This window comes from Cupressus sempervirens, chromosome 7 (assembly GCF_028749045.1).
Source record: "Cupressus sempervirens isolate cs-2001-9-10 chromosome 7, ASM2874904v1, whole genome shotgun sequence".
NCBI classification, from domain to species: domain Eukaryota; kingdom Viridiplantae; phylum Streptophyta; class Pinopsida; order Cupressales; family Cupressaceae; genus Cupressus; species Cupressus sempervirens.
The window spans coordinates 278,079,687-278,094,843 of NC_143124.1; the positions used below are offsets into that span (position 1 = coordinate 278,079,687).

General features: G+C 35.8%; 1 protein-coding gene across 2 annotated transcripts in view; it reads left to right on the top strand.

The window, feature by feature from the left end:
* The first annotated feature begins 440 nt into the window (after positions 1–440).
* The window catches only part of LOC149546501 (beta-galactosidase), a 252,804-nt gene continuing 238,087 nt past the window's right edge, over positions 441–15,157 (top strand). The window contains exon 1 of one of the 2 annotated variants that reach the window (XM_089791227.1): positions 441–791. In XM_089791227.1, the coding sequence (XP_089647353.1) occupies positions 685–791 (107 nt within the window). In that variant the 5' untranslated portion in view covers positions 441–684. The remainder of the gene's footprint in view (positions 792–15,157) is intronic. The other variant, XR_016353739.1, reaches the window with a different exon arrangement.

A 15,157-nucleotide genomic window follows, 5' to 3' on the forward strand; every position in this document is an offset into this window, starting at 1 on the left:
GCGGTGTGTGTGAGTGGCGGCCTGAATGATGGCCACGAGGCGTAGAGGCATCAGTCGAGGCATCCGGAGGAACTCTGGCAATGGTACAAGGAGCATTGTCCTAATGATTTAACAATTTCTGTAAGTGAGCAACTTCTAAGACAACTTTATTAGCTTGCACCTCGATCTGCATAATCACATTGTTACAAATGCATGCTTTAGTGTACATAGCAATGTTAACATCCAAAAAGCTATAAGTGAACAAAACAACATTCTTATCTTTTTATAGAAAAAAATAAAATTTCCATCCGGAAGATATGCTAAATGAAATTAAAACTATATTTATATAAAATGCCAAATGAAATTAAAATTATATTTATATAAAAGTTAAAGGCAAGCACATAGTGGCACTTGAAATTAAAACTATATTTATATAAAAGTTAAAGGCAAGCACATAGTGGCACTTGTTAAATTAGCGTAGAAAAGTTATTTTTTCAAACGGGAACAAAGCAAATTACAACGGAACTTTGTTTGTTTGTTTGTTTCTTTTAATTCACACGAATCTTTTTACTTCTTCGAAAAGATCAAAGGAAAACTTATTTGATCGTAATTGCTATTCGGCGTTGGCGCGAGCCAGTGGGAAATCCTAATGCGAAGCTGAATGAATTTTGAATCCAGGGCAGATTTACATTCAAAAAAAGAGACATGGGAATATTATTTTCGATGCTAGGAAATTGGGTTACACAGGAAGAGCTTCCTGTAGTCTTAGTGCCTCCGTTGTTGGGTTTTCCGCCGCTGGCAGCTCGGTACAGGTGAAATGTTATCACCCACTTCAGTAATATGTTAAAATAGAACGACCCATTCTGTTGATTTCGAGAAATGCGACAGAAAGTGATCGCGGAAGAGTCCTTATAAGAAGATTTAAGCAGTCTTCTTCTAATTATTGCCCTCGCATTTAAGTTGCTGATATAATTTGAAATTTTGAATTATACGCTTCTTGAATTTATCATTGTTTTTTCTTAGTAATGAACTCAACTGTTATGACTAATCATTGCATAATGCTTGGACGTACGAGGAATTGGTTTTGGACTCCTTGCTTATTGGGTGCTTTTCACTCACATCACATTTTTAAATAATAAGGGTATGATCTACATTTAATGCAATGTGACATATGTGGGTCTATTGCATCAATCAACTGGCCACATTATTTATCTTAGACAAATTTTGGGTAAAGGAGTAAGCCTAGACTACATTCTCAAAATTTGAAAATCTGTTTCCCATTCAAATGCACTCCACAATCGTCACACCACAATCTTGGCACTTGTCTGTTAGTTTTATCTTGTTTACAGGTTTTTAAATGTCCTCAACACCTTTTCACCACAACTGTTTGGGATGCATTTTTAATTTAGCTTCGAGTTCTTCAATTTCGTCTTGTGCCATGGACTTGAATGGCACACTAACGTTTTCTAGATCATAATGTTTTGAAAGGCTGGTTTGGACTCATGCTTCTTGGGTATCTATTCCACTAATCAGTTGGTACTTTTTTTTTACTCCTTAAATTATGTGTGCGGTATAAGTGTCGCGTTTTATGTGGCATGGGTCCTTGGGTGCCTATTGTAGTAATCAATATCCATACTTCAATTTTTGTTTCCCTTGTTTTTTGACTGGGTTACTTCAAGAGTTGTAAGTTTTCTAAGTATATCTTACTCTTGAATGTACCCTGTAATCTTTCCAACACAATCTAGCCATAGGTCTTTTGGAGTTAAAAAACGGATTATTATGTTGGAGATTGAAATTGGTATATGAGCATGTAGATGTCCATATAACAATCACATTACAATTTCTTGAAAGGCATTGATTGTAAAATTTTGACCATTGGTTCTTTTACCTATTACAATGAACTCAAACTTCAAATTCTCTCTGGGTTTTCTTGATCATCATAACGAAAGTATGATGTAATGGGTTCATTATTCACCCCCTATTTCTAATTAGGTGTGTAATGCCCTTATCAGTTGACATATTTTTAAGTCCATTTATTCATTTAACTGTACATGTATTTCATGTTATTATATGCATCCCAATTAGACTCATTGGTTAAGTTTTCCCTACTTTTATTAGTGTGTTCCCCCCCATGTTTTTCAACACGGATTTAGGGAACACCCCCAAATTAAGGTCAAGGGTCAGTGCCCTTGGTGCATTCCCTGTTGCAATTTAGGGTGGGGTCGAGGGGCAGTGCTTCACGAAGCGTAACAAACTTTTATTACCATACAAAGGCATCAAGAGTTATTTTTCTATTGTTCGAGATATTCTAACCCTATTTTTGCAATCAACATAAGTCTTGTTAAAATAAATTAGGGTTAGGGATTTTCATATGAGAATCTGGTAGCTTCTTTTAGTGATATTGAGTGGCAAAGGAGTTGCAGATTGTAATCAATTTGATTTACTGGAAACTAATATTGAACTCTTTGTTTGGTGAATATAGCCTGAAATTGGGTGAACTATGTTAAATCTTTGTGTTTTCTTGTTCTATTTTTGTGTGTTTTATTCCTCTGCTTTATTACTTAAATTTGCATTTAACTGTTAGATATTTGTCCTTCAAATCCTAACATTACAAGCCCAAGGATCATGCGTTGATTTGTTTCCATAATGGAAACATGTTCCCATATTGTCTTATGGAAGGCTTGTAATTTCTTTGTTGGTCTTTGATGTTGTTGATGCTTTTGCAAATGTCTATCTAAGGTTAGAGATGCCAAATGGTCCATTGGAATAGAAATGCAAGGAAATGTAGCACCACAGATAAGAATGTTATATATAGATCACACTGCTTATACAAGCATATTAGTATTGGGCATATTTGACATCAGCTAATGACCATTATCAAATTCATGTGCTTTTATTAGTGTAGTGAATTTCAAATGAAGCTCAACTGTTCTTTTTGGGTGAGAGTAGTTCGTAGGGTAGAGGAAGGAAAACTTACGACATACAATGAATAACACTTTTACTTTGTTAGGAGTTATGTACTTAAACACAAATTGAATTATGAAAATGTTAGTATTATAAGGTCCAAGATTACTGAGAGGTGGGGGGGGGGGGTGAATCATTCCAAATCAAATCTTTTTATTAACTAATCAACAAAATTCATCCACATTTAATTTGTGCAACAACAAATAATGAAACAAATTAAACCATCCAAACATGCAACACAAGAATGCTAATATTTTTATTGTGGATACCCTCGGTTACAGGGAAAAAACACGGTGGGAATTAGTACCCATAATTGTTTGCACTATTTTGAAGTACGCTCAATTGAAGGCCTAGCCCTAGTAGGAGCTTTGCAAATGCCTTGTTAGGAGTCATCTTGTTAAGGGATTTACATCTAGCCTTGTTAGAAGCTTTACATTGTTAGGAGGAACCCAGCTAAGGGATTTAAACCCTAATTAAAGAGCCACCCAATTAAGGGATTTCAATTTCAGAGTTGTTAGGATCTACCCGGTTAAGGGCTTTTTTTGGAGAACCTGTTAGGATTCAACAAGTGTTGTGATGTGGAGCCTAATCAGACTCAAAGGTTAATTTTTCCCCACTTTATTCGGCGTGGTTTCCCCCCAGATTTTACCACGGGGGTTCCTAGGGCAAGATTAAGGGGCAGCACCCCTTGCGGGGTCCTCGGGTCAGCGGCCCTAGGCATGCTCCTTGTCGCGATACAGGGCATGGTCGAGGGGTAGTGTTGCTGAAGGCAAAAATGAATTTAATATTGTAAAAGGTGTCGATAGTTATGTTTTTTCTATTGGTCAGCTTATTCTAGCCCTAATTTTGTAAGTGACAAAATCTTGAATAAAAAGGCTTAGGGTTAGGGATTCTATTATGTATGATGAGATTGTAGCTTCTTACGGCGGCATTGAGCTGTAAGGAATTACAGATTGTAATTAGGTTGTAATCATTGGATAATAAGAATATTGGATTCGCTGTTTGGGGGACGTAGCCCAAGGGATTAAGTGAACCACGTTAAATCTTTGTGTCTTGTGTTCTCTTCTGTGCGATTTTGTTATTTTCTGATATTGGTTATATTTGCATGTATCTGTTATTTATGTCTCGTTAAATCCTAACAAGTACAATGATATGAGAATGACACTCCTCCTTTATTTGTACGGATCCATTTAAGCATGATCTTTGCTTCTCTTGCAGACTATCCACACCTTTCTCTCGATTGCACTCGACATCTATAATCTATAACTTCACAATTCATCAAACTAGATAGAAATACATTTTTTAGTGACTAGGGTGACCACCACCTTAAACAAAAGTGTATGACATTTGGATTTCATCATTTGAATCTTCACATTTCATCTCGATCCAAGAAAACGTATTACCAAACCCTAAATTCAACATTTACAAATCCATGTTGGTTTCCAAATGCAATCACACATTGATTTGATCAAGAATAGTTTAACTTTTTCACTCTTTCTATCACGCTTCCATAACTGGGATAATTTTGATCACCATGATCGATGCAAGTCCACCTCATCATTACACATTTTGTTTTGCCGCGTTACCTTGGCACCTAGATCATGAAAAGATTCACCACAATCAACCAAATCATCACCGGTTGCCAACTTCCATAGAATGATCTTCTATCCTTTGAAAACATGCCTTACAGTACTCCAATCACCTTGTGATTGCAACAACAATCTCATAGTTCAGCCAAGATAATTCGCTTTGAACTGTAACATTTGAATCCACATAGATTCGATAAATCGGTCAAATCATGCATCATCATTCACTATTTTTTCTTTTAGTTCCTCTATCAATCTTCAAGTGATCATAACTTTCTCCATACATGTCACAAGTCTCTGCGATCTAACACACAATATCTCGAGACATCTCTAAGTCTCTCATTTGAGCTGTACACGCCAATTTTGTCCACAACACTCTTGCATTACTAGATTCAACTATTTAAACACTTATCAGCTCATCCGGTACATTGTCAACTGACACAACACTAAGTAGACATTGGTGACAACACAATAATTGATCTCATTGGCAACAAACCTACACCACAACATCTCTCAATGCAATATGTATTTATTATGCCAACAAAAAGTACATGATATTTCAGCTTGGTATGAGATTATGAGATATAATTCACTGATTGTAGGATAATGTGCTTGAGACAAATTCCCACTCACTTTATAATGTAGAAATGGGCAAATTGAGGGTGCAAAGACTGATCATAAGTAGAGAAGGTACACGAAGGCTTGATGATGATCTCCACTCTTTAGGTCCTAAATCGATTATGATGATGTTTTCAATACATTTTGTTGCCTAAGTTTTGCCCCCTATTTCAAAACTTATAATTCTGGGTTATATTTCAAGCCTTTTAAGTCCTCTTGAAAGTTGACGAAGTTTATTCTATGTCTTGGAACACATTTGAGACCGGACGACTCTTTTGGAACAAGGTTAAATCTATTTTCCTTGCTAAATATGGGATTTCCTAGTCTTTATCATGTTCTATTTCTGTTGTTGGTCTTCAACATTATTGTTGGCACAAGGGTTATCCAAGTCACCTTTTCGTGATCTTAAATCATCTGCCCAAAGTTTTCTTGAAGTATCCAAGTCCGAGTTGAAAAGTATTTGTTGGACCCGAACATCTCATTTGGAACATTTCAAATCTTTGTTTTTCGGCATGTAGTCATAACCTGTCAGTCTAAGTTTGTTCCTTTTCCATTATCGGACCTTGACAACACAAATGACACTCACTCTCCTTCATAAATTTTGCTTCAATTTTCCTCTGATTGTTCAAGCCTTGGTTCAAAAAATGCATATCGAAAACTGACATTGGTTCAGTAACCTTTATTAGAACCTCAAATCCAAAATGGAACCATGTTGGAGGTGCGAAGATGAAGTTCAAATTTAGAAAGAAGCTTGCATTCCAAAACAACTTTTGGTACTTGACATGGGTTTTAGAACTTCCTATAAAGTATTTTGGATATGATGTTCCGTTCAAGAAGCATATGTACTTGACATTTTTTAAAGGGGATCTCTTAAGTCGGGAAAGAGAGGAAGCTACAATTCAAAGAATAGTTTGAATAGCCAAGTTGAAGTCCAACTTTAGAAGAAGAGTGTGGATTGAAAATAATTTAACACCAAAACCAAAGAAATAAAGTTCAAGAAGCATAGTGGGAGCTCAACAAAGGATATTGAACATTCTTATAAATTTCCCTATGGGCCCAATAAGGAGTTCAAGAACCCAATGTGGAGCTCGATAAGGTGAATAGAAGTCTTTGAAAAAGTGACTTTGAAGACACATGGTGGAGTTAAGTGGCAAGTATGTGCATTAAATGCTCTAGTGGCTAGCATTAATGGCTTCCTCTTTATGCCATTGAATTCATTGCAATAGAGAAGGGCAAAGGAAAGAAGCTAGGTCACAAGATTCTCTGTGCAAAGGGTATTGTCAAATTAGTAAGTTTATCAATTACCCAACAATTTTAGCTTGATTCAATCTATGATTTGAAGTATATTGTGGCAATATATTTTTGGCATGCTAAATTAAGGGGAATATAGGTGGAAACAATGAACTTTATGCACTTAGGGTATGATCACCTCAATGACTTAGAATGCGTTGCTGCCAAGATAGGAGATGCAAAGTTGAGTTATGTTGAGTTAAATGAAATTTGTAGGAGGATAGAAAATCCAAATAGATATTTGATGACCCAAAGATTGGTAGAAAGTGAATTACTTCATGCCACAGGATTCCTGATAGCTGTAAAGTGTGTTGATTTGGTAATGGAGTGCATCAATAGATATGATCTCAACACAAGGGCGATCAAAACACATGATGATCGAGTTCAAGTCACTTTGAGCAAGCAACCGTTTGAATCTTTTTTTTGTTTTCTGAACAAGGGAGAGTAAACATTGAGATTTTGTGTTGTCAGAATGCAAGTTTAACAACAAGAAGAGAGTGTACAGGAATACAATTGCTAGAAAATGATTCTCATCCTAAGGATGAGACAATCCAAATTAGCTCACACCATATATACGACCTTTAGCAAAGGGGAGATTACAATTATCAATGTTTTATTACACAATCTCAAAGGAGATGAAGATGCCTTAAACTAAGATGAGTGGATGTTTTTCTTTATTCAAATAATTTGTGGAGGGTCTAATTACTTGGATTGGGCATGGTTGCTTTAATGATTGTTTGCATGAGGTGTTTATTTAGTTCCCATAAAATAGGTATTTCAATATGTCCTCTTATTTGTTGTACGCCCTACCATGTATCTAATAGTGGCCCATGGTAGATTTTATTTAAGAATTTGAAGAAAATATACAAATCTATGATTTCTATCTTAGCATGCAATTGCAAAACAACTACTCAAATTTCAAGAGAGTCAATGACACATTTATAGTGAAATTAGTGAGGGAGATGTGGGTCACCCAGGATGTAAGATCTCCCTTGAGGCCATTCTTACTTTGATACAAGTCTATGGTGGTTTTTCTTTCCAGTCTCTGACTTTTAGTTATCTTTCAAAGGATTTAATGATTTCACTTGGAAATTGCCCAGTTATGTAGACAACAAAATTATCATGATTGATTTATATAGACAAATTTGTGAAGTAAATAAAAGAAGTTCAAAGAAGTATATAATGGATACTTATGATGTTTTGGGGATGCAATTTGGCCCAAAGGAGTTTTTCAAGAATGCTCTATTCTTGGGACCTTCTTACTATTATATGCCACAATTTAAAATGTTTGGTGCAGATTGTTAGGATGACCTAGAGGCTAGAAGGAGGAGCTGGTCAAGAATGACCTTAATGCAGATAATTGATTATACCTCCCAATTGATATAATTGACATCACAAATGATGAGTCCCATGTAGTTGATCTCGCATACACTCCATAAACACAAACACAATCACTAAATCCATTTGACTAGAGTCTACCAGAAGAAGATAAATTAGGTAGGAGAGTGAGCATGGTGCTTAAGAGAACCCAAATGTGGTAGCGAAGATAAAGGGGAATACCAAGATTTCGTTGTCTGTTAGGAGTGCTTGACCCTCAAAATAGAGGAGTTGAGTCCAATCTAGTGCATCCTTCATTGTTACCATCACACAAATGCGACCTTCACGTAATGTAAGAGGGGGTGGGGATGGGCACCCTCTCGAAAATTATCAAAATCCCAAACCAACATGTGAAGGTGGTTCACTATGATCTAGGAATTGGAAAATTAAACAAACAAGGGAACGATGGCAAAGGCAAGGGGCCTGCTTAGAACACATAATGACTAGATGCAATAGGTGGTAAGTCTCAAACCCCGTTCTCTTTCTTTGCACACAATATTGATAGAATTCCTCTAGTCAAGAGTACAAAATTTCCCACTTCTTAGAAACTACAAAATACCTCTTGAACCTTGTTTCTTGCTCCACGGATGGAAATCCTTGTCTAGTAAGAGGAAATTACAAGCCCTTAGACAATCATCCATAGATGTTATATCTCAACTATTGTAGTCACTGCCTCCTAAAAGCAACAAACTAAAAACCACTGCTCATTTCATTGAAAGAGATGAATACATCATTTGCTCATGGAAATAGCACACCTAACACTTAGAAGAAGCCCAACCAAGCTACAATAGCTGATTTTAATATTACTAGGCTAGACATGGGGCCTCCTAGTACAAATATGTAATTTTTGTTTGTTAGAGTTATTGATAGGGTAGAGAAAAACAAATTTGATAAAGGGATCCTTAAGGCCATAGTGAATTGATCAAAATATTATAGGAATGGAATGACTAATTGTAAGATTCGATCAATACATAAATATTAAATACACAAAGTATAATTTATAAATATTTATCAATAAATGTAAAGATAATAAATTAATAATTAGTCCCTAAACAAATAAACTGATCCCAAAGTACATTAATCAAATGATCATTCACTTATCTTATTAAACAAACATATTCCTAAAACAAACACAACATCCTGATTAAGCTAAATGAGTGCACTAATGATCAAATACCCCCCACATGCATTGGTTGACATGGAATGCATCTTGTCAACACCATATATAAAGTGGGCTAGACATGATTGGACAAGGTACGAGATGTATAAGAATGAAATATAACAAATAATATAGGAGCCTTGACTAGTGGAATAAAAAGAGAGAGAGAAAAACATAGCATAAGAATGATGGATCAAAGAAATAAAAGCACCATATATATTTATAATGAAGAGTAAAGGCGGAGACATATTATTAAGGTTGATTAATTCTTAAAATGACACTTTCCATATATCGACAGAGATGTAAATCAATACCAAGCAGTGACCATGGGGATAATAATGTACAAGTCAACAGCTAATCCCACACACCCGATGTAGACCCCTCTCCTAGGCACGTAATAAGTATGCCGTGGATGAATTAGTAGCTTGAGTGGTAAACAAGCAACGTAGGAGCATAAACATTGGACAGAGAGCCACCCAACACGATGAACTGATAAAAGGCTAAAGGAAAAAAAAAATGTATATAAAGTGTTAGATAATGAAAAGTGAGCGATTGAAAAATGGAAGCCTCCCACAGAAATCAATGCAAATAGTGCCACTAACCATATATCAATCAAGGGTACGAAGGACCCACCAAGTGGCTAAGTTGAATGTCAATAAGTAATAATATATGTAAAGCAATACAATTATAGAATACTAATTTAGGCTCATCATTATATTAAATAGATGATATAGAAATTAGTTATTCTTTTTTTGTTATCTAAATAAATAATCTAACCTTATTATTATATTAGAAAATAAATGATTTGGAAATGTATATACAACATGTTTGTGTATAGAAAGGAATGTATGATTTAAATTAGATGAATAATTAAATTTTGATATTGTGGATAATCGTCATAGTGCCGGTGTCAGAAGTGAGATCCTCGTATAAATGGCTATCAGCTCAGTGCTAGAGATGAGTAACCCTGTATGAATGGCTAGATGAGGAATGGATAATATTGTGTCAGTTTGTTGGATTGACACCATGGAGATTAATGGACCCAAAGCATGAGGTATGTGAGATGTTAAGATCTCCATTTGATTGCCATGGCCCAGAACTAATACATAATCTCCATGTGCTAGAATATTTTGATGATGTTAACATATGCATATGTAATTGGCCTTGGATAGAAGATGTCCCATCCAAGGAGATTCTTAAGAGGTGCGATCCTGGGAAGATGGTGAGGTAGCTATGAGCTAGGAAGCTCGATCTGGAGACATTCTTAAGATTGGGGATTAAGGTAGAGGGTAGAATAGTGTAGTTAGGTTTAATATTGTTTAAGTTCTAACATTATAACTTGTCCCTAACCCACCCTAATAGTGGGGACATTACACTCAACATGACAATTTAGTAAGGTTTATAACTATCATTTTATCACTAACTCTCTCTACGTGATACAGTCATGGACTCTCTCAACATGACTTCCAACTCCCATCACAGAATCTTTCAACATGATGACATCATGGACTCTCTGTACATGATGCTGACTATGAATCTTTCATAAGTGAAAGAGTTATCAATTTGACCTTATAACTTTAATTTATGTCTCATAAATAAGAATCCATAATTAACAAGAAGGAAAATCGCATTGAGATTCATATCCATCAAGAGTCTCAATATCAATAATTTATCACAGATAAGGAAACTCATTAACAACATACATATAATGATTGAAATACTCTTCTCAACAAAGACTTCCTCTTAGCAGAGATGACTTTGATCAACACAAATGATAGTGATGTAACCTTCCTTTGAGGCTAGGCTGGACATCTCCCTGTGAACCAAAAGCTCCCTTTGAATCTCATATGCAAATATTTATCATCAAAGCAACATCCTTGTCTTGTTGCACCTTGCAACCAAGAGGAATTGATAAGCTCAATCTATCATAAAAGATATATAGAGATAAATACAAAAAAACACTATTATCAATTATATAGAATACTAATCTCTTTGAAGTTCGATAATCAATGGTTCATTCATGATCTTTTAACAATTTGACTTCAATTTGCTTCCTATATATATGGATGGCCTATGACATTCTAGATGAGTCAGATGGAAGATTTGTTCTACCACCGATTAAACCCAAAACACCATCCAAATACACAAGTAGGCCTGATGACATTGGTATTTGTGGGTTTTGAAAACTGTCTCTGATAAGAAATCCCATGGAAGACCCCCCATCAACATATATAATCTTACATTGCTGATTAGAGCTTCGATAGTCATGACATTCCACCTTTCCCACAACGGCTTAGAGAATGCGGAGTTGGTATGAATGCAAAGGGAAAGAAAACCTGGATTTGTTAAGCTAGAGCAACAACAATACTGGCCACTGAGTTTTTCCTCACAAAGTAGAGAATGATATTGGTCTACAGAAAGTTCATTTCATCAGTCCATGTCAACGACATATCATAGTTTATATTGTAAGTTCCACAGCTCAACCATCCGATAAAACTAATTAGACCCCGACTAGTCATTTTCGAGAGACCAAGAATTGTGAATCAAGAGAGAACATTAGGTGAATCCCAAGCTGTTTTCGCCTAAAGCCCTGCTGTGTATATTTGTCCGTTCTTTTTGGAAACCATTTAATAGACTATTCCATTAAGGCATACGAAAATACTTGGTTGGTTACACACATGAATGTCCATGGTGGACAACATCTATCGCATATAATAAATCCATCCACAAACTCATGCTAGGAGTAAGACTTTCAATAACGACTGAGTTTATCATCTTCTTCCACTGATTATGAGCATCAAGAAGACACAGAGACTTAACAAATCTCCTGCTCATTAAGAAGTAATAAAACAACACTGGGATAACTATATCATCAACCTTGAGATGGGGAAGACCCGTAAAAGGCAATGACCATGTAGAGCCTTGAAGGCAATCGATTTGTTCCAACAAATCACTCTACTCTTGAAATTCTCCATTGGCGGGAGAAGCCAAGATTGAACAATTGTTCTTAACTCAGTTTTAGACGACATTCAGAAGTTTGGAGACGTTGTCAGCTGACTGGATGGTTCCGGCGGTGTTTCTGTAGCCGACAGATTGACTGTCGGCGGTGTTTTGTATTTTGTAGCCGACGGGTAAATAGTTTGTAGCGGATGTAATGTTGTGGCCGACGGACTCCTTCGGGAAGGTTCGGCGGTAGTATTTATATCCCGTCTGGGATCATTGTAAACCATCTATGATCTACTATTGCGAATATTATGAAGCCTAATGTATGTTCTGGCATATGCGAATATAATTCTGCTATTCTATTCCATTGTTTGTATGCATTGATTTCTTGCCAAAAAAAAAAAAAAACAAACAAAAAAAAGTTTACCGTACTGGTAAAGAAATCAACGCATACAGACAATGGAATAGAATAGCAGAATAATATTCGCATATGCCAGAACATACATTAGGCTTCATAATATTCGCAATAGTAGATCATAGATGGTTTACAATGATCCCAGATGGGATATAAATAATACCGCCGAACCTTCCCGAAGGAGTCCGTCGGCCACAACATTACATCCGCTACAAACTATTTACCCGTCGGCTACAAAATACAAAACACCGCTGACAGTCAATCCGTCGGCTATAGAAACACTGCCGGAACATCCAGTCGGCTGACAGACGTCCATTTTCTGCCCATCTTCCTATGAAAATTTCAAAACCAACACCTGACAATCAAAATTCACAGTTCACATATTGCATTAAAGAGAAGTTTTGGCTTGAATAGAGAAAACATGAATCTCAACCTTGCAAAAAAATTGTGAAAAGAACAAAAATTATTTGACAATCGCAAGTATTTGATTTCTTCCACTAATGCTAGCTCCAATTGCTGCACCAATTGCTACATAGTTATCTTCTTGTTCCAGTACAATCTTTTCTTTATAATTTAATTGTTTGACATTTCATCAAACACTTGGTACACAACTCTGTTAAAACTGTTTGGTATATATGATTATTTTGCAAATAAAACACATTCAATAGTAAATGCTGAAACTAAATGTCAACTGATCAACAAATACCAAAGATGAATTGTGCCAATACATCAGCTATTGTGTTAATTGGAAATTGCAAACATCAAACATGCAATTCTGATTTTGTTTTTGCAAGGCACGAGAATGGAAATTACATTCAACAAATAATGAACCTGGTTTTAAAAATTTGATAGTTTGTCCTTGACTCTTCCAGCTGCTCAACTGATCGCAGCCCCTATAATTATGACCAAGCCTTCTTACTTCCAAACGCAGCTCTCCAGATTGCAAATACAACACCCTCCAGCTTGGACATGGGTCTGAAAAGGGTGAAATTTGACCCAAATATATTGTTGCAGGCCTCCGTAATCTAGCCACAGGCCTTAGAGATTACAATGCAGGCCTTCAGAATTGTACCACAGCCTCTCTAAAATGAACACGCCCTTGTACATGAAAAATTGCCACCTTAGAATTTAACAGTAGCTCCAAATCGAACTCCCAAAATGCAGATTGAAATGTCATAAATTCGCTTCAATATATGAAGTGTCTCTGTTCTGTATAATTACATTGGATTGCTGAAGACTGCAGTGGTATTATAGTTTTTCTTTAGGCAACACAATCAACACAATGTGGTGTTACTTTATGCTATCTAGAAGTGTAATCTACATACATCACCGTATCTGCTTATTGATGTGTTTACTTCAGTCATTTTGATCATTGTGCGTTGATAGTATAGTGATAGTCTTGGCTGATTGTTTCAGCAATGCACATCTTTCTGTGTAATCATTGTGTGGGCAGATTATTCTGGTTTCAGTTGAAGGTTCTCTTTTATGAATGTCACATGGAAAGAGATAAGTATCCTATATTTATATCTTGAATCTTGAATTTGTTTTATAGCACTGCGAATAGTGTTTGCTTTGAACATTAATCTCTATATATTGTTTCATGATAGATTGATGATATGAATTATTATTTATCTCTCTTTGTTGCAGGACACATCAATGAGATGATGAGAGATCCATGAACATAATTTGAGAGATGGTTTCTAAGTCATTTTCATCACACTGCTGAAAACAGTGCACCCATGATTAATCTTCTAGTCTGTTCATCTCAGCACTCTGTATGCCAGAATGAGTTTCAGCCAAATTAATGAACATGCTTCAATTAGTTTTGACCCCTAAATGCATATTGATACATTGTTCACCATAAGAAAATGTAAGACGAATCTACATTTGCATTATTTAAAAGAATATTGGAGGCCTATATGCAAATACCAATAAATTCAATGCCTGATGAATATGTATGCATTGAGTCATTCCTGAAACCATGTGAACCCAACTATGTTGATTGGCTAGAGTTTTTAAATTGAACCACTCTTCAACAGTTATTTGAAATGATTGTGAAAATTAGCAGATGTGAAGATGCCAACCATGCGGAGAATGCTATCACCATTGGTGAAGACAATAATGAAACAAGCCATCCAATGAAGGGGGCCATGAGCAACTGAAATTTTGTCATAGCATTACAGAGTTGAATGAAAATAAACTTGTGGGAGGCTTGCCCCTCACCTTGGTGAGAATTGTAATTCTGATAAATTTATTGGGAACACGCTACATGTGGAGTATATTAGCATTGGGACAAGTAAAGGAACAAGTGAACAAATAGTAGACTCATTCATATCTGAATCCCATGATAGTGAAAAAGAGGCACTTTTGTTTAAAAACTGCTTTCAGATTTGTTCGAATCCCTTATATGATGAAGTGGTTGAAGAAGATCAGATTATATCCTGCCAAGGTATGTATGGAAATTGTTTTTAAGTATTATCAAATCCTTTATATGGCGAGGGCAGAGTATATTCAGATTAAGGGAGCAGTGGATCAGCATGTGATGTTGATAGTCATATTGATCCAGTTAATACATCTCATCGATCATGTCTTCGTGATTCTGATTTTTGTTTTGAAGACAATAAACAAAAATAATACACAAGTAGTGAAGTGAATAAGAAATTATGCTGAATAACTAGTGAACAAATTTGAGATTTGCTAACAATTGATTATCACAAGCACATGCATAAGAGCAGTTCTGATTCTTCATATCCAGCAGTGATTTGTTTTGAGTCTTGACAATAATGAGGGAATTTATGAATATAATAATGCATTTCATGGTAATAC